Source organism: Pyrgilauda ruficollis, unplaced genomic scaffold, assembly GCF_017590135.1.
Source record: "Pyrgilauda ruficollis isolate IOZ18807 unplaced genomic scaffold, ASM1759013v1 scaffold209, whole genome shotgun sequence".
NCBI classification, from domain to species: domain Eukaryota; kingdom Metazoa; phylum Chordata; class Aves; order Passeriformes; family Passeridae; genus Pyrgilauda; species Pyrgilauda ruficollis.
Window position 1 is genome coordinate 174,578 of NW_024520207.1, and position 23,828 is coordinate 198,405.

At 44.2% G+C, this 23,828-nt stretch overlaps 1 protein-coding gene across 1 annotated transcript in view; it reads left to right on the top strand.

Annotated features, from left to right (window-relative positions):
- The first annotated feature begins 3,480 nt into the window (after positions 1–3,480).
- INPP5D (inositol polyphosphate-5-phosphatase D) overlaps positions 3,481–23,828 on the top strand; it is a 50,863-nt gene continuing 30,515 nt past the window's right edge. Inside the window, exons 1-2 of the mRNA XM_041467548.1 lie at positions 3,481–3,670; positions 8,592–8,655. Of these exons, the coding sequence (XP_041323482.1) occupies positions 3,537–3,670; positions 8,592–8,655 (198 nt within the window). The 5' untranslated portion in view covers positions 3,481–3,536. The remainder of the gene's footprint in view (positions 3,671–8,591; positions 8,656–23,828) is intronic.

Consider the following 23,828-nt stretch of genomic DNA (forward strand, 5'->3'; position numbering starts at 1 on the left):
TGCTGGTCTTTCTAACACAACTGCCAAGCTATGATCCACATAGCAACTACTCTTATTGTTGACAACCCCATGTCTTGTTATTACAGAGTATTATTGGCATATGAGGCACGATGTCAAACAAATAACATTGCCCCACTTTCAGCAAAAAAACACCAGTGTCATCAGAGGAAGGAGAACTGACCAAGGCCAGGGTAACATAAAACACTCAAGCTGGGAGGCTTTCCAATGTAGACAAATTTTCAGCAGATTTCTGAATGAAACAGCTCTACTTTTGGTGAGAGAGACCTATTCTAGTACTATACAGTGTGTTTTGAAAGGAGGCTTTATACAATGCCTAGACAAGGGACTGACCAGAAACAAATGGCTACCATGTGAGACACATCAGAGTAGATGGAGCTAGGAAGGTGTTGCCCATGCCTCTGGACAAAATTCTGCAGATGAACCAGTCTGTGCTTGTTTCCTGTGTGTTGTATCCTGCGTGTGTGCACGTGTTCAATGACTGCAAGGAAAATGTTTGTTTGCCCTCTTGGTGAAGAAAACCTCCTGCTTTTCAGAGGTCTGTCAGAACACATCCCCTTTGGTGAGCACTACCAAGTCCCATAGGATCCTTGGCAGTGTCACTGCTCATGTCCGTGAGTGTCTGCTTGAACAGTGCTCCTACCCTTGCCTTTTACTACTGACAGCTTTCATGGGTGTTGGGAAAAGAGGCCCTGACTTTCCTCACTATGGAGATTTGTTTCAGGGCACCTGGATGCTGCAGATACCAAGGGAGTGAAGGGATCTCGTGACCTTCACAGATACACTGGTAACTTGTCAAGCTTTTCCCAAGCAGCAGGTCAGTAACATGCTGGGCTGAAGTAGCAGAGTGGCTCAGGTAGCCAGTACTTTTTGGGTATTACTCATATGGTCTTTAGATGTAGGCCAGTATCTAAATAACCTTTGTGGCCAACAGCCTGTCACTGATGTCTAATTAGGGAATGGTATATTTAGATTTCTGCAAAGCTAACTGTGGCCCTATAGACTTAACCTCCTCATCAGGTACTATGGAATACTTTAGTTTTGTGATATGGAAATGCATATTTAAGTTTCTATCTGGCCAAACCTGGCAGTTCCCATGCTGATGCAGTGCACAAGCTGAATATAAGTGGAGAGGAGGGGTTGGGTGACCACTGTACATCTTGAATGATGCCACAGACAGTATTTATTTACTGGTTCTGGAGTCTGGTGCATGGACACTATCTGGCAGAGTACTACCTGGACATCTATAGCAAAACTAGTTCAGATAAAGAGTCTATAATAGTGTTTTGAAGATAAGATATTATTCCAAGCTAACAAGCCATTAGGGATCACAGAGCTGTTTATATTAGGGGATTGGGATTTACCTTTTGAGCTGCTGAAGCTGTACTGTGCTTTCTTTTAGGACCAAGAAATACTCACAGAAACCAGCCTGCACATTCAATTGTCATAATCATCATTTGTACTTGGATCCCTTTCCCTTGTTTTTGACTCCAAGTCAAGGACTAGTGTGTGCCTGGACATGGGATGTGAAGGAAATAGCAGCAGATTGCTAAAAATCTATGTTGGTGGTGGGGTGGATAGGAGCTAAGTATGCAGCTGATTAGTCTCAGATATCTAAAGAGGGCTTTTACCTGTCACCTGGTGTTAGTTTGCAGAAGATCAGGAGAAGCTCTCCAAACAGTTTCATTCTATCAAAATTGATGTTGTGAGCAGCTCTGTCCACTCTGCACCCAGATACATGTCTGTTGCATGGAGAGCACTGTGAGGTCAAGCAGTGGTTGACATTCAGAGCTGTTCTGCTTCCTGCTGCAGCTGTGCTCCAGAGAAGCTACTGGAGGTACCAGAAATCCCAAGGATTTGGTGCAGGTGAGGTTAACAGTGCACTGTGGCCAGGCAGGGCTGTCAAAGCATCTGCATGGTGCCTTTGTCATATGCAGACTCTCATTTTGGTTGGGAGAATAGTGTTTGTAACCACTCTGTAGCTTACAGCTACTGGCAGAGCCACTTCATGGCCTTCTGTGTCTGACTCCATTTAGGCACCCGAATCCATAGGAGTTTGTCTGCTAAGGGCCTGTGTGGATGTTGTTGGAGCTGAAGGCCAGGTTCAGCTGAGCTAATTTTCATGTGCAGACAGTGCTTGCTCAGCATGGACAGGAAGCCCTGCACGGTGCAGTTCTGCTCATCTAGCAGGGCCCTGTCCTGGCCACACAGCTTTGGGCTGCTGCTACCCACAGTTTCATCTTGCTGCAGAGGTTAAGGACACTGCAGACCAAGCCTCTGCATAGCTGAAAGCAGCGAGAATGCTTACAGGGATGGATGCTGGGTTGTGCTGGTTCACTCTCCCTCTCCACACCCACACATTCTAGCCTCCCTGTGTGCACTGACAGTCTGTTCTCTCCTGCCTTGCTGTCCGTGCAGTGTACAGCATTGCACTTCATGCATGGTCCAGGTACTGCGGTTCCAGCACTTCTCCTGGGTCTGGGAACCAAGGGTTGCATAGGGCTGACAGGGTCTGCACCTTTCCTCTGCCTCTGAACTTTGAGTCCCAGCTCAGCTGCTGCTTTCAGGTATAGCTCAAATGTGGATGTGCAGAGGGCAGAGTGGTTGGAGGTACAGGATAGACAACCAAGATTGTCATGCAGGCAGTGCCCCTGTAGGAATGTTCTGGCATTGCTGCAAATATGTCTTGGAGATGCAGCACTAAGCATGCCACACAGCATAACTGAGGGACAGATGTACACACAAAGAAAAGGGAAGTGAAAGCTCCAGTTCTCCCCTCTCTGACGCAGGTTGCAGACACCGCTTTGCTCTATCCCACCTTTGGGGATTTAGAGTAGGAAAGATCTTTGAATCCATCTCACAGTAGCTGACAGGGAGCTTTGACAGGGATTTTTTTCAAAAATCCCTGGCACAAATCAGCCTTTCATCTGCTTCCATGCATGGAGACATGCAGTAGTTATTTTATTTTTTCAATTCTTTGAAGTTCCCTCCTCCTCACACCTAGTTAGATAGGACTATCAAGGCAGGAATGGGGCAGTCAATGCTATGTATCCTAATGCACAATGTGCTTCTGATCAGAGATTTTTTTATTCCCCATGGAGACCTGTAGTGGGTAGGACAGAGAGACAGGAAAAAGATGAAAACTCAAAGGATCTGGCAGGAGGTGATAAATTGGACGGCAGGCCACCAAAGCCTGGGGGACTGAATCTGTGAGGGAGCAGAAGAGATCACCAGCTGGGACTTTTGGACACAAAGCAGGAGGGAAAGGCAGGGAACGTGGGCTTGCTAGTCTCTTCAGCGGCAGCATGAAGAGGGAGAGTGGGGGCTGCAGGGATATGTCACACTCGCTCTCTGAGCTGTTTGAGTTGAGGAAGTTGTCCGTGGCTGAGTTTCCTTTCCCTCTCTGTGCTATTGAAACAGGAAGCTGGTGAGCCGAAGCTGGCTGATCGTTACACACAGACACACAGGCAGCTCTGGCAGCTCCTGTGTTGGCATTCAGGTTTCCTCCAGCTCCAGCAATGGATCAGTGCTGGTACCACGGCAACATCACTCGCTCTAGAGCTGAAGACCTGCTCTCCAAAGTAGGCAAGGACGGCAGCTTCCTTGTGCGGGCCAGTGAGTCAATTGCTTCAGCATATGCACTCTGCGTGCTGTAAGTACAGCGTTCACCGCGCCCTCAGCCCACACTGCTATCCCTGCTGGGCAGGGGTCACTCCTGCCTCCTCCCCAGCACAGAGGCAAACGGGTGCTGTACTCACTGGGAACGTGCAGCCCTCCTCAGAGCACCGCTGGTTTCACCAGACTGGGCCATGGGGTGGGGAAGGGTTAGGAGCCAGGCTGAATAAACCCATAGTTTATGTACTGCTGTACTGCTCATGCTGCTCTTGCCCCTGATGCAAAAGGAGAGAATGGTCAAAGGCACTGCTGCTGTGCTCTGAGAGAAAATAACCTCTTGAGCTTCTGGAGTGTCTTAACAACTTGGGTCAAATATTTATATTTAGTGACCCCAGTCCCGAGCCTGGGACCTCCTAGGCACTTTTCTTGCTCTGGTTCAGTGTGTGTTTGAGCTCCCTGCTTGTACTGTGTTGCATTCAGCAAAAGGCTTGAAATAGTTCCTGGAGCTGTGCATGGTATACCCAGCACAGCAGTGATTCCACCTGCATCATTAATGTGGCTCATGGGGTAAACGTTTCATGTGGGGAATAGGGAGAGAAGTGCTGGCAGCCCTGATCCCCTCAGATGGGTTAGGTCAGGAACCAGAGAGCAAGGCCTCCTGCCCTGGGTTTGTGACAGGCAGGTTTTTTTCCTGGAGGCAGGAGAGCAGGGGTGAGAGGAGACTGAAATCAATAGGTAAAATCTGAGACATTTAACTGTCTTACAGAGAGATCAGAGAGTTGTTCCTTGCTTAGGAGAGATCAAGAGAGCCCTTGTGGGACCCTATCAGATTCTCTTTGCTGCCATTTTGCAGCAGATCGATGAAATGAATTGAATCTTTACCCCACATTACATTACAAACATTACAAGCAGGTTTCTCATTTTCTGTCTGAAAATATATTTCTTGTAGTGGTGAAGGTGGTGCTGCTGTTTATAACTCTGGGCTAACTGCTTGTCTCTGAGGTCAGATTCTGGTGACAGCACTGTCGGCTGTGAGTGCCATGGGGCTGGGTAACTGCCCCGTGGGTGTAGGTGTTGGACTGCCAGGGAGTGGTGGCTGGGGAGTGGGCGTCTTCACACGGCGCAGAGAGCCTCTGTGCCTGCCTGTTAAGATGCTTGAAACAACACAGGGAAGAGTTTTGTCTTTCTGGAGGGAGCAGAGAAAAAAGGGCAGCTGCAGATGAATATCCAGTACTAGCAGGAAGGAGGAGAGAAAAATCCTGTAACAGGGGCTAAGGACCCGAGTGGTAAAGTCAGGGAACAATTTACTAGAACAGACTGTTGCTTCTATTGAGTGATTTTAGTATTACACCATTGATTCGACTTGTAACCAGTATGTACACAAAATATTTTCACCAAGTGATGGTGAGGATTATAGAAAGGGAAGGTGCTGCAAAAAGGCCTACTAACACGCATTTGCATAAGTTTTTCCATTGTAAATGTTTATGCAGCCAGCTTTGAAAGCCTTTTGTGACTTGAGAGACATGGGATCAGGAAACAGAAACAATATAATGACCATGATTTTCTGAACCGGGAGCCAAAGGTTATATTCTTAAATCCATTCTGAGGTAGCTAATACGAGCGGCTTGATTAAAGAATTGGGGAGCACCCAGCCTTGCCAGCCAAGAGCAGCTGGATCAGAGGTGTGAAGGGCTGGCATTAATTACAGTCTGGGAAACATCACACAGACTGCTGTCAAACGATCTGACATAAGCTTTCAGCTTATGCTGGCTTGCAGTTAGTTTGTGGAGAGGTGGTGAATAAGTCTTTCCCTCTGAATGTCATCTCCACAAAATGGGCACCTCTGCTGAAGCTGAAAACTTCCTCAGAGATGTATCAGTTTCAGCTGTGCGATTAACTGGGAGCTGTTTGAAGTGTGAGCTCTTCAGTTACTTCTGTTTAAAAAATAGAGAGGCTGAAGACAAAGAATGAGAGAGTGGGGAATTGAAAGGCTGACTGCAAATTGTTTCCACAAAAGAGAATTATGTTGAAAAAGAGCAGGTGTCAACCACGTATACATAAGGAAAACGAAAAAACATGAAATTTGCTCTGAAAAAGAAATGTCATATTCTACAAAGCTCTAATATTTACTGGGCAGATCAATCAAGATCCAGCAAAAGCATTTGTTATTATAATATAATAGAATGAAATAATGATTTCATTGAAGAGCTGCTTTAGAAAAACAGGGTTTGTATAAATATAGACAAGTAGGGGAGGTGTATTTGGAGAGCCTTTAAAGAGTGCCTTGCCTCTTAAAGCAAGAAAGCATTTCTGAAACTTAAAGCAGCAGCATTTAGAGAGTGAAAGGCTGGGGAATGCTCCTCCCCCTGCACAGATGTCCCCTGCTCTGGTCACACTGCCCCATAAAAGGCAAGAAACAAAGCCCTTTTCCTCCTCCTTGCTCTGTGCCTAAATAATTTGATCTGTCAGTTTATTGACAAGAAATGGGGTCTTTTACTCACCTGGAGGGTAATTCCTGAATCCTGAAATCCAAAAGAGCCTGCTTAGTGTTCCCTGCACCTAAACTGGTGCCATTCCTCCAGAGGATCTTCTGTTGGCAGTTCATCCAGGAATGGCTGCAGGACTAACAACACGTCTAGAGGTGACATTCAAGGACCAGCTGCAGCTTTGGGACCCCTCTAAGAGGACTCTGCCTGTGAGATGTCCTTTCCAGTGCCATGCCTCTCTCACGGTACACTTGGCACATGGCACCAGGCCTAGCACAGCAGCCCTGTTCGGTGCTCCAGACACTCCCAATATGCACATCATCAACTGTGCATAAAAACATACAGCAGGAGAGGAAGGAGAAAATGCCTGCTGTGTCACACTGTTACCTCCTCTGGTTGATTGAGAGGACAGGGAGATGACAAGTACTTGGAGACTTGTTTAAGCTGAGGCTGATGTTTTATTTACCCTCCACATGGACGGCCTGAACAATGGCTGAACAATTCTGAACTCAACCCAGCTTTTAGGGAGGACCTAGAATGTGGTGGCCGCTGGGCCCACATAACTTGACAGTCAGGATGCCAAGGAGAGGAAGCCTAAGGGTAAAAATGGAGTAAGAATCCCGGTCTTCTCCATCCACATGCACAAAATTAGGGGACTGGCAATGAGGATTCCTCCTTTGATCCTAGGAGTGTTCCTCCCTTCTCCTGTCTTACCCAACCACCCTTCTTTCATTGTTCTTATATTGATCTTACTGGTCTTCATCCTAAACCTCTTTGCAAGCATTATGAGAGCAGCCTTGAACGGTCTGTGTGATTGGCCACTTTCTGTGAAGGGCACATGAGAGTCCTCTTGTGAGGACTTGTGAGCAAGAACCATTGGGCTGCTTAATTTATCAGTTTCATAATCTCCACACCCACAAATTGTCTCTGCTGCATGAATAATTCTGCTTAGCTCTATTTGAATATCAGCAGGAGTAAATGGTTTAAGAGAGCTGCATTGACACATAAAAACAAGCCCTGTACCCTTCCTTGGCTCATATCCTCACCTGGTACTGATTGCCCTGGTATTGGTAGAATTAGCAGTGCTGTAGCTGTCCTACAGTTGAGGATCATGTCTGTGACTTCCAGCTCTGTACCAGATGTGTGAATAAATAGGTGCCTGTGAAATGAGCTCTAGAAACAGCTTGAATTTTTCTGTGTCCTTTCCATTAACGCTATCAAAAGACACACGTTCATGTGGATACATGTCCCAGTCCTCCAGACATCCTGGAAAAAACTCAGCTATGATCTACAAGGAATTTATTTTAATTTCCCATGTCTCTTTGTGATTCCTTGTATAAGGCTGCCTGAAATCCTGGCAGTCTCCTCTCTCCTGTGTGGAATGATTCTGAAAGGCATATGATGAATAGACTCACATCACAGTTGTAAGAGAGATTAGGATGTTTACTGATTTGCCTGATCTCCCCAGCCGGGGGGATGACCTCAACCCACATTTTGTGACAATTCCACAGATACTGCAGTGTTTCTGTTACAACCAAGAAAGATCTGAGTGTGGATTCTCTTCTTTCTTTTGAGAAGGAAGGGGTTTAACCTGCACCTTTTGGTGGCTCAAAGCGATATTGGATCTTTTAAGTGCTTTGCAGATAACTTAAAAGATTTGATCAATCTTTTGTTGTGAGAAAGGTAAAAATATATTTTCTAGTCAATACTTCTTGGGTGAACTGCACAAAGCTCAGCAACTGCTGAGGGAGGTCAAGCTTACAGTGCTGTTCAGGCTTCCCTTGGGCTCCCGTGCATTGATGTGACCCTTCACTAAACACAAGACTCCTCCATCCCCTTTAAATAAGAATCTAATTGATTTAGCTGGGACAAAGTATTTGTTGTAGGTGCCCTACAGATGCACATGTACAGTGTGCATGCACACCAGGATGGTAAGATGGCTTTTCATTTAAACTGTTGTCTAGGATTTGTGGATAAAAATGTGCCTGGCAATCAGCTGTTGTACTGTGATTTAGCTGAAATATATTATTTGCTTTTTCCAATACAAGTCAATGCACTAGCCCTTCAGTTTACTCATTTATTGCTGATTTTGGCCCTTTGCCTTTTGGATTTCTGCTTTTTCATTTTTTCCTGAGATGTCTGCTCTACTGACAGCTAGAGCCACTTGGTGTTTTCTCTCTTTCCGGCCAGAAGAAGAGTGGAATAACTCCCTCTGAGCTAATGCTGATATCACTTTCTGCAGTGACATCTGCAAGCAGATGTTCCTGTTTCAGTGACCAGGAACACTTCAGGTTTGTGTTAGTCCGCAGGCTCCAGGAAAAGAAAGTAAGAAAGAGAAATGGTTTAAAACCCTTGTGCATGAAGCAATCTATATGGCTCAGGTTTTCCAATGTCTTTTCTCACAGGGAGGGATGCCATAGTGAGATTCCCTTCTGGACATGGTCTAACCTTATCACCTGTGGTCTGTTCCAGGTACCGGAATTGTGTTTATACCTACCGAATTCTGCCCGATAAAGAAAATAAACTAATTGTCCAGGTAAGCCATTTCTGTATTTGGTCCCACAAAAATGTATTTGAGAACTGCTGGTTTTCAAAGTAATTCTAACATCAACAGAAAAAAAAAAAAAAGATATAAGGAATTAAACTAATGTCAGACTAGCACAGTGCTGGTCTCCATTCCACTGCTGTGGAGATTTCAGTTTTCAGTCCAGTCCATAGCTGTGGCCATCGGCACACTCTTTAACACACATGCCTTCAATTCCTAGTGGCACAGCCATGTTTTATGTAACTGAGAAGCTCAGCATGTGGAATAAATTTTCCTCTGAAGCCAACTTCTTGTCAATATGTCATGTATCTTTTCAATCCAAAATTGCAGCACAGTTGCCTACACCCAGAGAATGTAAATTGCATTCTGGTCTCAGGATCCAGAAAGTACCAAGACTGAGGGCAGGAATTTCCGATGTTCTGTTTATTCCTATTTTGATTTAGGAGCCTAAATGAGCCACTTCCCCTTCCGGTGCCACTTCCCCTTCCGGTGCCACCTCTCAGCCCCTTTTTAAAAATATAAATCATGAAACTTGGGGTGGGGAGGGAGGCATGTTCTCCTACAGCCCCAAGAATTGGGCATGGGTTTACTGAGCAACAGTGGGGGCTGTAGCTGACCCATGTTCTTGGCACAGTCAGCGCTGCATGGGCATTCCCTGCTAAAGAGAATGGAAATGCCCAGGCTACCCAGTCTGCCTCGTTATTCAGAGCGGTTCTGCAATAATTCCTTCCCATTTCAGTTGACAACTAGCTTCCCACACTATAAATCGGATTTCTACCAACTTCACGAGCAGCTTATATGTCTCTCATGCATCATGTTAGTTGTGTATTTCCTCATGTGCTTTGGGGTTATCAGTGTTTCTTTGAAATCTCCACTAAGAGGCAGCATATCTGAAACTAGAGTCATGAGTTAGTGAGAACAGCTGCATGCTGGCAGCTTGCTTTCAGCTGTGGGCTTTTGGTAAATTGTGTGTCCTGGGTGCACACATCCAGCTTGGCTCCTTCAAGAACTACTTTTAGGTATCTTGGGCTGTTCTCAGGAGCCCCACTCAGATGCAGCTCTGCACAGACACAGCTGTACAGGCTCCAAGGCTAACTCCAGGCTCTTGGTGCTGTGCTCCAGAGGACTGTGTGCCCAGGGACAGCCACTATGGCCCTGTTGGCCTTGACAGCTGGATTCCCCAGAGCCATTGAGATTCCTCTGCCTCACTTGCACTTCTGTTTCCGAGGAGGAACTGGCAGTGGGAGTCTATACTGGACATGACCTGGGTCTATAGTGTTACTATGGCATGTCACCAGAGTTCATCCCTCTTCATGGAGCACTGGGTGACACTGTGCAGGCTCAGCTGGGTGCAAGCCTGGGACCAACACCCAGCTGGAACCAATAACTTGCCATTCCCACCTGGCTCCTCACACTGTGCTGTAGGCTCTTTGTAGTGATACTTGATATTCCCCCATCTTGTAATATATCCCAGCCATTCTGTCCTAAAGAGTGTGTTTTGGTGCATTGTGCTAATGTGATGTGGTGGGTAAGAGACCAGAAGGTGATATGGTGTTTATCTTTGACAGTACTTGGAGCAGCTGCAGAGATCTGGGTCTCTCTGTGCCAGAAAGCTCACAGATGGAGCCCCAGAGGAAGGGAGAGTGTTGGGGGACACCTGAGGCCCAGACAATGGCCACAATTATCTATGTCCCACACCAGCTCTGTGGCATGGCTGGCATGGGACTCTGGCACTGCTAATGCTGTCCTTGCTCTTTGCACTGGCAGCAGTATGATGACGGGAAACTTGTGCAACCCTAATTCTGAATAACTTTGTGGTATGAGCTTGATGGCTGCTTTGTCTTTTGGAAAATAAGCTCAGAAATGATCCTATGCTGGGTTTTCCCATGTGGGAGAGGAAGAAAGGCAGGCCAGAAGGTATCTGCAAAGGCAGCCACACAGCCCCGCACTTTGTCCCTCTGTGCCCTGGGCAAGCTGTTTCCTCTCCTGGTCCCTCAGCTGCCCTGCTGGCAGATCATGTGAGAAATGCTGGACATGCAGCTTGGCCTGGAGCCTGTTCTAGCAGGACACAGATGCCATGAGTGACAGGAGAGTTTGAAATCTGAGCAGAGAGCAATGTACCTGTGTGCAGCTACTCTCTGCAGAGCTCTGGGGTCTCTGAACACAGCACCTGCCAGTGAAGGTCTGTGCAAGGAGTTCTGTGCATTACAACCCAGGAAGATGCGAGTCGCGGTTCCCAATTTGTACTGGATCCATGATTGTTTCTGTGGTGACAAAGAGCCTGTTTTCATGTACAACTCTTATCTGCAGAGCTGTACATGTACAGTGCTCAAAACACTGCAGCCATAAGAAATCTTTGTTTCTCTGTGCTGTAGCAATGAGTAGCTCTCCTGCTGGGTCAAGGTTTATGAACAAGAAATTTGTGAGATTCTCTTGGGTCCCATGTTGTGGTTGCAAGGGATTTCTCTTGTTCCTATGTCAAGGAATTCAGAGTGACTGGTAGAGTACCTCTGTAAGCTGGGTTGCCAGGAGCTGTAGGTTGAATACCAGGGGTAGGCTAAATAGAGTGTGTTGTTAACTCATGTTTTGAAGACATGACACCTCCTGCTTTGTGCTGCCTTATTCCAGTTCTGAGGTAGAGGCAAATGAAGGGGGCTGGCTTCTTCTGGCAAGAGAAAGATGCAGTGAGAGTTATAATTAAGGCCCAGAGGAAAAACAGTCCTGTGTTCTTGGCTGCTGTTCTTGGTGCAGTCTTCCAGCTGAGCCAGGCTTTTTTGGTCGCTTGTCTATTGATTTTTGGATAAAACAAAAACTACTTCATGTGTCTTAAAAGATCAGATTTTTGAAAAGGCTACTTTTTTACGAGGATGTAAAAGCTGTTGACTAGGATGGAATGTGGGCATTTAAAAAATCCCATTTATAAATGAAAGGGTCTACTAATCCTATGGCACTAGATCAGGTGTTAGATTAATACAGCAATCAGTAGATGCTTCTCACTTCTGGGTTTACAAAAATTATATGGGAAAGATTCAATACTCAATCTTGAGATTAGCTCGTATTGATTACAAATATGAGCGCTGATTAGCTGATTATCAATCCTATCAAATAAACTTTTTAACCTGCACAGTGCTTCTTCCTAAAAAAAGGGCTGTCTTCCTGCCCAGATCTGGACTGTTGTCTGTGTCTGTCAGGAGTTTTTCTTGATGACAGAAAGTTTAGAAGATCTGTCATATCACAGCTACATACACACATAGTGCATGTGATATGACAGCTCTGCCTCTGCCACTCTGTGGAGTTTTTTCACTGCAAGTTGCATCACTTTTTTTGTTAAGTCTTGGAGAGTACATTTCATTTTCCTCAAGCCTGGTCCCACCCTAATGGAATGATAGTGTATTTTTTTTTTTTTCACGGTTAAATTAACTGTTCAAGGACAGGTGGAAGAAGGGGAAGTACACATTTTTACATGCAAAGAGGCACTTTTGCATTCAGGCTGAACTAAGAATATTGGCATATGTCCTTCCAGAATTTTGTGGCATGGTTTGTGATCTGCCATTAGGATTCTGCATCTGCAGCAGTTAGCATGGTAAGGAATTTCTCTTGCCTGCCATATTGTGATCATGGTGTTGCCAGGATGTTGAAGAAAAGTGTTGGTTCAGATGGAAAAATTGGATCACCCTTTTGAAAAAGCCCAGATAAGCAATTTTGAACATGACACCTGCCTTCATTTGAAAGACAAGAGTCTGCCAAGGAAGGCAGGAATCTCCCTCAGAAAGGAAAATATGATCCCTTTCCCTCTGAACTATATAACTTTTAAATTATGGGGCTTTGAGGCAAAGATACGAGAAAAGCAATAGCAGTTCTTCACTAGAAAATGTGTGTATATTCTCGGCCGTCCCTGGGCTGCGCTTTCCCCTTGGGTGCAGTTCCGGTCACAGCCAGCAGGGGCGCTGCTGGCTACCGGCCGGGCAGGGCGGGGCGATGATTCCCCCGCGCCTGCAGGGGGCGCTGTGGCGCGGGCTCGGCCCCGCTCTGCCCGTGGTGAGGGCGGCAGAGAGGGCAAAGGGGCTTCCCTCGCACCCCCGCAGGGGCAGCCGGGCCGGTGCCCTCGGGATGGGGAAATGGCGGCGGCGGGAACCGCGGGCCGCGGCTGGAACGGCAGAGGCTAGCAGGCCTCCGGGGGCAGTGAATCGAAGTGTAGCACTAAGCCCAAAGTGGTGGCAGAGGCAAAAGGATTGGGGGGTCCTGGTGGGTGCTGGTTTTTCGGGCTAAATTGTAGCAAAAAACCCAAAGCAGTGGCAGAAAATGGCCGGGGCTGCGCAGTGGCAGCCAGGCTCCTGAAAGCAGCTGGGAGATGCTCCCTTGGAGTGAGGAGCAGTTTTCCCCCGAGGCACCCGAGTAGATGAGGAGGGTCCTTCCCAGGGAGGCTGGGTGTTAACAGGTCCCAGTCCCACGGCCGCTCTGAGGAGCAGAGGCTCACCCACAGTAAGGAGAGCCAGTGAAGGACAGAACTCCGCGGTGGCAGCGGATTCTCCCTGCAGCAGCAGCAGCAGCAGCGTCCCCCCTCCAATCCCAACAGCGAGCAAGATGCTGAGATCAGCCCCTCATCCCACAATGAAAATCTGGTGGCATTTCTGCACTTCCAAAGAGAATGCCCCTGAGCTAACAGACTGCAGCAAGCTGCACTCTTCCCCTTCCTCCATGGCTACATATTTTGTCTCTCTTAAGTATCATTTTTATTATCTCTTAGGCAACAAATGGGAGAAAATTCCCTGAAAGAGGAAAAAACCCTGAAAAATCCTAGCTTTTTTACATTTTTTTACATTAATAGGGGGAAATGGTTTTGAACCAAGACTGTACCTTGCATAGTACATGCTCCAAGGCCCTTCATTTTTAAATAACTTTTTCTTTGCCTTGAGCAAAACTGTTTCACCAGCTCCAGAGTTTTGTGGATTACCTTGTTGTGAGAAGGGATCAGGAAATGCAGCCTTCTTCTCATGCTGTACAAGAGACTGTATTACAGTAAGGAAACCATTAATATTTTTACAGCCTGTCTTTCTTTCCTGTTCCTCTCCCTGGGCTGTCCTAGCTGCCCAGCTCTTTGACAGAAGGCAGCAGTGTGTATGCATCTTCCTGCTCCCTGCTCCATGGAGAAACATGAGAAATATTAATTTTGCAGTCAGTGCCCGATCATCATTCCTGTATGCATGAGCACTTTTTCAATTTGTGCTGAAATCCGCTATTTTAAAAAATTACTTGCATTTATACTCGTTACCTGTTGTAAAGGGAGGGCCTGACCCTTTTTACTTGTGTGTTTTCCTAACTTCAGTGAAAATTATAGATGCCCTGACAGCACTGTTTTACAGTGAGTGATCATATGGTTATTTTTTTTTTTCTTTTTCTGGTAATTTTCTTCTAGTCTGACATGGGGCTTTGTGCAACAGGAAACAAATAGTGCTATGTGAGCAGTTCAAAAGCAGACCAGCAGCTGTGACTCACAGTGCCAGCTGACACTAGGAGCAGATCACCAGTGTGCTCTGTGGCTCCCAGGGGTAGGAGAAGCCCTAAATACTGTATGGGGCTTTCTGCTGAAACCCTCCCTCCCCAGTGCTCTTCTAGAAACACATATTTTGGGAACCATCTTGATTTATACACTGTATATGTGTTGACTAAATATGCCAGAACAAATGAGATTCTCTCTCCTGGGATGAGGAAGACGCACAATGAGAGGGGTGCCTGTTGTCAGCAGGACTGTGCCTGCTCCTGGGCAGGATTAGTTCTGCCTCCTGTTTCTGAGTCCTGCAGGGTGGAGCTGGGGCAGAGGCCCCATCCGGAGTGCAAACCCACTCTGGAGCGCAGGCTGCTGTCCTGCTAGCAGCATCTGATAAGAGCTGTGAGTTTAGTTCAGTTCCTGCATTCCTGGTGTCACTGCTGCTGTCACCAACGTCAGAGACACTGTCTGTCTGTGCCATTTGCAGTGCCAAGTCCATTGTCAGCCCTTTGCAGAGAGATGCAAAGTTTTCGTTGCTCTCTTTGTTGCTGCACTGTAATCTCAGTGTGCTGTGCTGCTCTGGCTCATGTGGCCACCAAAAGGTTTTCTGTAACAGGACTTTGTGATTTGCTGTGGACTTTGCTAATCTCTCTGTATCTGATCACAACCTTTCTACTGGGAAATTGCTCTGTAGCTGGTTTCATTGGGTGATAAAGCAAAGTAAAACGCTTCAGGTGAGGCTCAGCCATCCACCACTTAGAGCTTGTGTCACAGCTCTGTGAGGTGTTTGTACCTGTGCAACCTCATGGGCTGCAGTGAAGACAGGGCAGGCGCAGGTCTGCCCAAAATGCCACTTGCAGATTGCACAGAGCTGTCTTAAGAAAAGACAATGATGAGAATGGAACAGATTTCACCTGAGTTATCTGTTACTGTGGAAAACTCACTGTGCTCATGGGACTGTTGGGACTGCAGGTCTGAGAGATTAATCAGGGTGATCACTTTTCTTGGATAGAAAGAAGGGACAAGTGAATAACCAGACAATACTTATAAGCAATGTATTGAAGCATGGTTAGGGCAGCACATTTCTAGTATGTCCAAAATGATAATTCAATTAAGTTTCATTTTATTATAAAAAAATTTAGATGTTAAAATTTGAATATTTTTCAGCATAATTTAATGTTGATTTTAATCAGTTTGCAAAGCACTTTACATGTAGGACTGAAAATATTTTACAATCTGGGCTTAGCAAAATCTATGTATTTCATGTTTCTGCAAAATATCCAAATCTCTTTATACAAGCAAAATGTTTTTTTCATTATTGCATCTGAGGTAGAAGTGAACTTAATGCACTTCACAGGTTTTTGGAAAGCTGAAAGAAGCAGCTTAAAAAATTTAATAAGAGAGCTAGGTATTTCCTGAAACATGCACATTCCTGCTACTGAATCTCTCAGTATACAGAATTCTTCATACAAACAAACCATATCCAGCTTTTGTCTAGTTTGAACCCTTCCAGAATGTTTCCAGTTTCCTGAAATATTAAAAAAAAAAAAAACAGAGAATGTGGTTTAAATCAAGTTAAAGTGATATTATTTTGTTTTTCAACATTCAGAAAATGCAACCAGGTATTTGGAAGCTAATGCACACCATGAAGTGAAATTCCTTTTCCTTTTATCTGGATGTGCTATCAGACAAAATCTCCCTCTAATGAGTGAAATGTGAATGAATGTCATCAATTTCTTTTGCTCTTTATCCTCTAATAATTGTGTTATGTTGTAAAGCCTTCAGCACACTCAAACAAATGAAAATTGCAAATAGCCAGTCCTTGCTGAAGGTATAAAGAAGCTTCCAGGAGCTGCAAAATCCTTCCAGACTCAGGAGATAAGGATTAGGGCTGTTATACAGTAAGCAGTTTAACAATTACTGTTTTAGAAGAGTTAATTGTTTCACCTGTTCCCCTTTGGAAAGGCTTTGAGCATCCAAAATCAAACACCCAGCAGCTCTTTCCTACCCTGCTGGATCTTCCCCCCCCCACTCTGTTACAAGAGCTTGGGTGTGCAAACAATCGAGTTACAAACATGTATAACCCTGAGATGAGCCCCTGGGACACACCCACCTCAATGTCTCCTAGACTAGCAAAAGGAAAATTTTCCTGAAATTTTGGAACTCTTATGGCAGATGAGAAAAAACAACTGAAAACTTATGCAACCAACATTATCAACAAGAAAATAATCTCATTTTGCAGTAATTTGATGGATATTAGCTTTAATGTTGTCACATATCACAGTCACATATCATTCAATCCATTTGATTGTCTTATCCTTTATATATTTGTTTTTTGACACTGGCCAAATGCCAGGCACCCATGAAAGCCATTCACTCACCCTCTCCTGCTACATTTGGGCATTTGGAGAGAGGAAAAAAAAAATTAATGAAGGGCTCATGACTTGAGATAAGAACTGGGAGAAAACACTCTAAAGGCAAAGCAGGTTCAAATTTGAAGGTGTAAGATAATTTTATTATTAACAGAGTCAGAGTAGAATAATGAGAAATGAGAAAATAAGCCTATAAAACACCTTTTTTTCCTCCTCAGCCCCTCCCTTTCCCCACTGACAGCACAGGGAGACAGGGCAGGGGGGTTTTGGTCAGTGTGTCACCCAAGATCTTTTTCTGTTTGCCCAGGGAGAGGAGTTTTTTCTCTGTTATGCCTTCGGGTCCCTCCTGTTATATTTGCCCAATTAGCCAATCAAAAAAAAAAAAAAACAAACCCAAACAAAATTAAATGTAACAGCAATTTTAATTAAGTAGCTTATTGTATATAAAATTGAATACACTCAAAATATTGACAATATAATTTGGTTAAAATAAGGAATAATTTGGTTCTGATAACAGCGCATAAGCAAAAATAACCGCGCGGGGTACGGAGTGCAGGGCTCGACCTCCGTCACCTCATGTACCAGCTTGCCAAGCCAAAATTCCCCTTTATGCTGTGTGTCATTACCATCTCCTCCCATTTTCCTGTGATTCATCACACTTGTATCACCGCCCTCATCACCTTTACCACGCATGCTCCACCATTCTTTTAGGGGGTCACGCCACTCTTTAGGGGTCTTCTTTGAGGAAGGCCTCTCCTCTTCCTCGGTGTCCTTTGATTCACCTTTTGGATTACACATGCACACCAAGCTGGAATAGTATCAGCCAATATTATGTTCTAACATTAAAGCAATAAATCTCATATAATTAACATTTTCCAGGTGTCCAACCAAATTCTCCTCTCTTCCAACTAAATTTAGTAATAGTTATCTCTTGCTGCTTCCTGTTCTGAACATCTGCAGGAGAAGGGGGGGGGGGGAACCCCTCCTCTCCCTTTCTTTCTTGGCATTATACCTTTAACTGTTTTATTATTTCCAAATATCAATTAGTGTATCAATATTGATTACTGTTTCAATTTTGTCAGAACGAATCATACCTATTTACCACACTCCCACGGAGACAGTTCTCTGTGAACTTGTCCAGCGTGGCTCCAACCTCACAAGGAGCAGTCCTGCCAAAATTGTTGCAACTTGAGTCCCTCCCACAGACAAACAGTCTTTCCAAAACTGTTGTGGCAAGGGTCACTTGTCCGTGGGGTGCAGTCCTCAAAGGATAGGCTTCTAGTTGGGAAGCAGCTAGAAATATTTTATATTTCCAAAGACTTCAGATGAAGCTTCATATCTCAATTTCAGGTATTCAGGAAGACAACAGATTATTTCCTTCTCAGCTGTGTGGTAATGAAATGATGTGTTCTGTTGCTTCTGTGCTTTGAGGGATGGTGGGCCACAGAGAAAAGTGCTCATTTACAGGCAAGTCTTGAGTTGTTTTCTCAAAGAAAGTGAAATTATTATATTGTTGGTGCTATATGAGGCTTTTTGTCCTGATTGTTTAAGACAGGAATGAGTCTTGGAAAACACTGATATTACATTTGTTTACAATGAGTCTTATGACAAGTATCACTGTCACTACAAAATTGTTTCCACACTCCATACTGACAAGGAGATGCCCTTTCTTCTTCAGAGATCTACCTTGCTTTGCTGATGGGATGGATCATTGCAGGCTGCATCCCTCTCCATGCAGACATGGAACTCATCCAGCACATCACAAGTGACACATAGGCTCCAGATCTCATTCAGTCTGCACTTCACCTGTGGGAAATGGGACCAGTGCAATCTACATGGGCTGCAGCATATTGCTGACATAAAAGTAAAATATAAAGATACAATCACCTTTAAATATCAACTGAAAGTATTGTGGTTGCACTTGTTTTAGGTAAACAGGGTCTGCTTCACCAATACTCTTCAAATTTACCTTTTGGTAGTTGAAGTTATTAGAGCTTTTAAATTAATAAAAAAAAAATTAGCATCCTTGAGTTTTCAGATTGCTGCATAAATGCATGCAAGGCTTGATTTCAAATAACAGAACAGTTTAGGGAAACGAAACAGATTTTAGCAAAGATAGCTCAGACTCAGTTGTTTCAGTCCCTCTGAAAGAATGAAGTCACAGTGCAGCTTTTGGTTGTTCCCAGACCTTTGCCCAGCTGTCTGACTTCTTATGTCTTCAGTTTGTACTTCTGTCAGAGTTTTCAGTCTTGGTTCTCCTCTGAAAGTCTTAACTGGTTGAGGTCTGTTCCATCCTAGGGTTCTAAAGCTGTCCCTCTGCAGTATTTTAAAAGTCAACATAGAGCACAGCTGGGTTCAGCAAACCCCATGGACAAAGGATGGTGAAGCTCCCTGTGGGCTGGGGTTGCTCTCTGTTAGCAGACTCGTAAGCCTGAGGTAAAATTTCCAAGCAACTCTGCATTAAGCCTTATTCTCTAAAACTTGATGGGGCTGTAGTGACCTGAGCTGTTTAACAGCCTTAATATCAAGTGTTCCTTGTGATCAGACATGGCAGGAGCCACAGGCAGGCATTGGTTGCTCACAGAGACCCTGAGTAGCCTGTTGTCATTGTACATTCCTGTGCATGCAAACCCAGAAATCCTGAGTTCAATTTTAGGGGCCAAAGTGTAACAAAAAATGTGTAACATCCACCACTTTTATTCCAGAAGTGTGGCTCAGGGGAGAACATAAAAGGAGAGGATTTGAAGGGTGTTTTCTTTCTGGTTTTACTTTTGTGGTTAGTTTTGCTAAATGATGGTGCTCCTTCAGGCTGGGTTCTCTATCTGTTCAGTCAGCAGCTATGGCTCAGGGCTTCCAACTGATTAAGAGTTTGCAGTAAAAGAATGAAATAAGGGACAGCCCCTTGAAAAAAGGACAAGTGGTCATCCTTAGTGTCTCAAACATAGTAATCAGTTGCTGTAGATAAAGCCTGAGAAATTCTGCAGACTGAAGACAGGAAATTGTAACTAAGGCTTCTACCCTTACTGTGCATTGCTTAGGGGTTTGAATTATGCAATCCTAGAAAATTATGCAGTACAATGTGGTGCATGCAGCTTCCCATGTACCTTCTGCCTGCATTGCTTTGCTTCAGCAGCATATCTTCCATAAGTATTACCTTTTTAATCTTACATTTTTCCTTTCCCACTGGATAGTTTATGTAATTTATGCATATTTAGTGCTTGGTGACAGTTGAAACTGGGATTCATTCAGCCAAGAGGACAACAGGGAAAGCAGAGAGCTGATTATGGATCCTCCACTGTCTGCTGCACAGGTTGGAGAAGATCCCCAGGAGCTCAGTATAAGACTGATGTGGGATGAGGGATCCTGCCCAGCTGTGCATACACAGCCATTGTGGGCATGTCTTCACCAGTTTCAGGGAAAAGTTCTTTCTCCTAAGGCTTCAAACACCACACACGGTTGCTTGGGTATGTATTTATTGCCTTCTACAGAGGGAAAAGCTGAAGGGAGCTTGGGAACTTCCACCAGAAACAAGTAACCTGCAATAGTTCTCCCAGTCCAGCTAATGTCAGCAGAGAGCACTGACAGAATCACAACAATGACCTCCACTAAGTGCTTTTAGAAACAATGACTGTGCTACATTTGCTGCCTTGAGTGCCTTGATAGCTCTTGGGGACCCATGTTTTCAAGCTTATCTTGGTAAGAGCTAGAGCTAGATACTTTATGAAGAAATTAAAAAGGAAATTTTAATTTGACTTCAAGTGTTGAAGCTCTTCAATGGAAAACCAAAAAGCACAAGGCATGTGATAAAATCACAAAAGTTCTTAGAAGTAGCATACTCCAAAACTTTTACTTAAATTCCACCTACACACTACAGAAGTGCTAAAAAAATTGCATCAGATCTTCATGGACCTGCAGTCCTTGCTCATTCATCATCAACTCATCTGACTTGCACCCTGTAGCTAATTTTAATACCAGTCCTTTATGTTCCATCATGGAACTGTACTGTTGTTTGCTTTTTGTTGATGTAAATCTTATTTATTATAACACAGAGAAATGCTGAAAGGGTTGTTTGCTCAGCAGGGTTCTCTTGGTGCTACAAGCTGAATCATTGTGTGCTGTATTGGCAAAATCTTTTTTGATGGCCAGAGTTTGAATGGTTTATTTAGTGTGAAGAGTGTGAAGAACTATCCCAGCACTGGTCTCGGTGCTTTCTAGAATTGTTTGGTGTTCTTTCTGACATCTATCTAACTATATTAGTTGGATATTTGGCAGTTAACATATTTTTACGTGAACCATGGAGTGCTGAAGCAGAGTAAAATGGGGTCTTTAAGCAGGATCTGAGTACACTGGTATTATGATTTATGTCTTTATCGTGTGTGGAGAATGCCAGTTCAAAAGACTTCCACAGATTCTTCACCTCCAGAGCTTCTAATACGTTTTTTTTTAAGATGTAGAATTTTAGCAAGGAACTTGAGATTAAAATCTGGCAGCCAATTATACTCTACTGAGAACTCCTTTCAATATTCCTTTCCTCCATCAGACTCTCCTAATTTGCAAATGTCCCAATTCTGCCATGGGACCATTGCCTACCTGTGAACATGACTAGTCCTCAGGCTGCCAGAATGAAGCCTGGATGGGATCACAGAGAGGAGAACTCTTTCACAGCCAGAGGAGATCAACAGTGGCAGATATGAGAGTCAGGATCTTTTTTAGGATAAACCGCAACTGGTCTCACATTCCACACAGAGAACATGTTAAGCATTTGAAATGAAGAATGAATTGTGCTTCTCAAGTCCTTTCCATGACACTGCACATAAGAAAAAAGTGAGATGGCCTTTCCCAAAATTGGAAACCTTCAGCAATCCTATTTTTTCTGATTTTTTTATAAGAATGGAATTTTGATGCAGTGTGAGTAATTAATACACATAGTATCTTAAGTCAGTATCATGCTTAAAGAAATGGAGCTAGTGGTAGTATGTACTGGCATCCTTCAGTTGCACTGGAGGAACAGAGGGAATTTTATAGGATTGACAATACAGTAATTTTCTTTTTTTTCCCTTTTTAACTCAGATTTATTTATTTTTTTTTTATGTCTGATTTTCAGCCAGGATCACGAGCTAGAAGTAATATGTACCTAGTTATTATTAAATTGTAATTCCTTGTTTCCTGTCATGAATAATTTCATTCAGAAATTCTGAATCCCTCTTTCCCAGATTTCCCAGATATGAATTCCATGATTTTCACCCAAAGTCTTAAAAGGTCACTGTAGCAGAAGTGACATGTATTAACAAACTTGAATATCAGGACAAACCAAATGTGGAATGAGACAAAAAGCCTCCATCATCTCTCACCTTGGAGGAGACAGCAACTGTTTGCCTTCCATTCCCTCCAACCTTATTCAAGATGTATGACTTATGACTGCACTTACACTGTGGCATTCTCCACAAAATTTGTATGATCTTTTTCCAAGTGAGGAAGTGCTGCTCTGGCCACCCACCATCATCCTCTGCCCATGTTCCCTTGATTCCTCCCCTTACCTCTTCTCTCATGCTTAGTTTCCTGGCAGAGGCCCTCTTGCTGAGCTTTATACAGCAGCAGAACTCCCTTGCCAACCCACAAGTTCTCACCTCTTACAAAAGATCATTTCTTTATCGACCCTCCAGGTCACAGGAGCCCTCTTTTCCTCAGGCACACGCTTGTCTCCCTCTGTGCTCCTAGGTAGCTCCATTTCTTCCAAGCCCCAAGTGTTGCATTCAAATTAGAGTACATTTCTGGGTGGCTTATATTTTGGAAAGTAGCTGTTTCTCCCAGCTGTGATTCCTGTCTACAATCCCATTTTTGTGAAATGCTCCTGAAACTTCTTAGCACAAGATTCAATCTAAAAATAAGGCAGGTTTGCTGACAAAATGAAAGTGAAACACAGCCAAGTTGCTAAAAAACGCTTTAAAAATAATTTACCAGGAATTCCTTAGCTCTTAGGTTCACTTCTTTAGTGAAATACAAAAAGCTTGTCTACATGAGAGCCAAACATCAATTTTAAAATGCCACCTAGACTTCCTAGCTAGCAGACAATTTTGAAGACAACTTTTTTTCCAAACCTCAAAACATAATATTTTTTTTCAAATCTAAAAGAAGAGAAGAGTTCCTGCTAGCCTTTCTTACCACAGTAGAATTGACCAGATTTACTGCTTCCATTTAATCTGGTGGGTATTTACAAGAATTTTGTAACTTTGAAAACTTATTGCAGGTTACTGAAATGCCGATGTATGTGTTTAAATACCTGTTTTAAGGTACTCTAGTTAGAAAAATTTGGCTCAAGCAATATAACCAGATGATCAGTTTCCTAGTTCCTCCTTGTGCCTTGGCGCAGGAAAGGAAAACACTTCCTCTTCCTTCTGAGGGCCCCAGACTTCCTGTGCCATCTATTTATACAATTGTTGTAATGAACCCCAAGTTAACCAGTTCCTCTCCTAGTTTAGCATAGGCTTTACATCTTCTTACTTCATGTATTTATAATCTACTTGCAACTTCTCTTAAAGTCACGTTCACAGCTGCTCTTCACTAAACTTGTGTTTGCAGTGTCTTTGGCAAAGAGTTCTCTTGGCCAGATGGCATTACTTGAATACACCAGATACAAAGGAAGACCAGATTATCCGGTCAACAGCCATACAAAAACCTGTTGAAAAGTTCAGGTGGTTGAATTTGGAAAGGGGATCACAAGATTTATCCAAAGGCTAGTGATTAAAGACGTTAGTTGTACCTGGCCTAGAAGCCAGTTCAGCAAGAAGACAAGAGCAAGTTGTAGCTAGTTGTGCTCAGCCATTGTACTGTGAGCATACAGAGGACCAGAGGAAATTGAAAACTGGAAGGACGTGGAGAATCAGGGGTAGGCTCTGGGGGTCTGGGGGACAGGAGACACCAAGACATTCCGTGGGAAAGAAGGTTCACAGCTGAAAGGGCTGGAATCAGAAGTGGAAGGTGTGAAAGTCGTGGTGGAAATGGCAGGGCTGCTGATGAAAAGCATGGTCATGTTCAGCCTTACCCATGCTCTTCAAGGGTTCTGGATCTGGATAAAGGAAGCTGGGAGATTTGCAAAGGGCTTCTGTAGTCACAGAGTTTGGAGTGGCAAGTGGCCTTGCAGGTGTGTGAGCCCAGTGTTGCCCTGGTTTTGAGCTGAGGCAGGATCAGACACTTGCTATCTGGCTGAGGGGTGCCTGGGTGCCTGGCACTGCTGTCCCTCAGGGCCTTGCAGCACCTCTAGTTGCCATCTTCTTTAGAAGAAAATTTAAAACTTGTAAGACTAC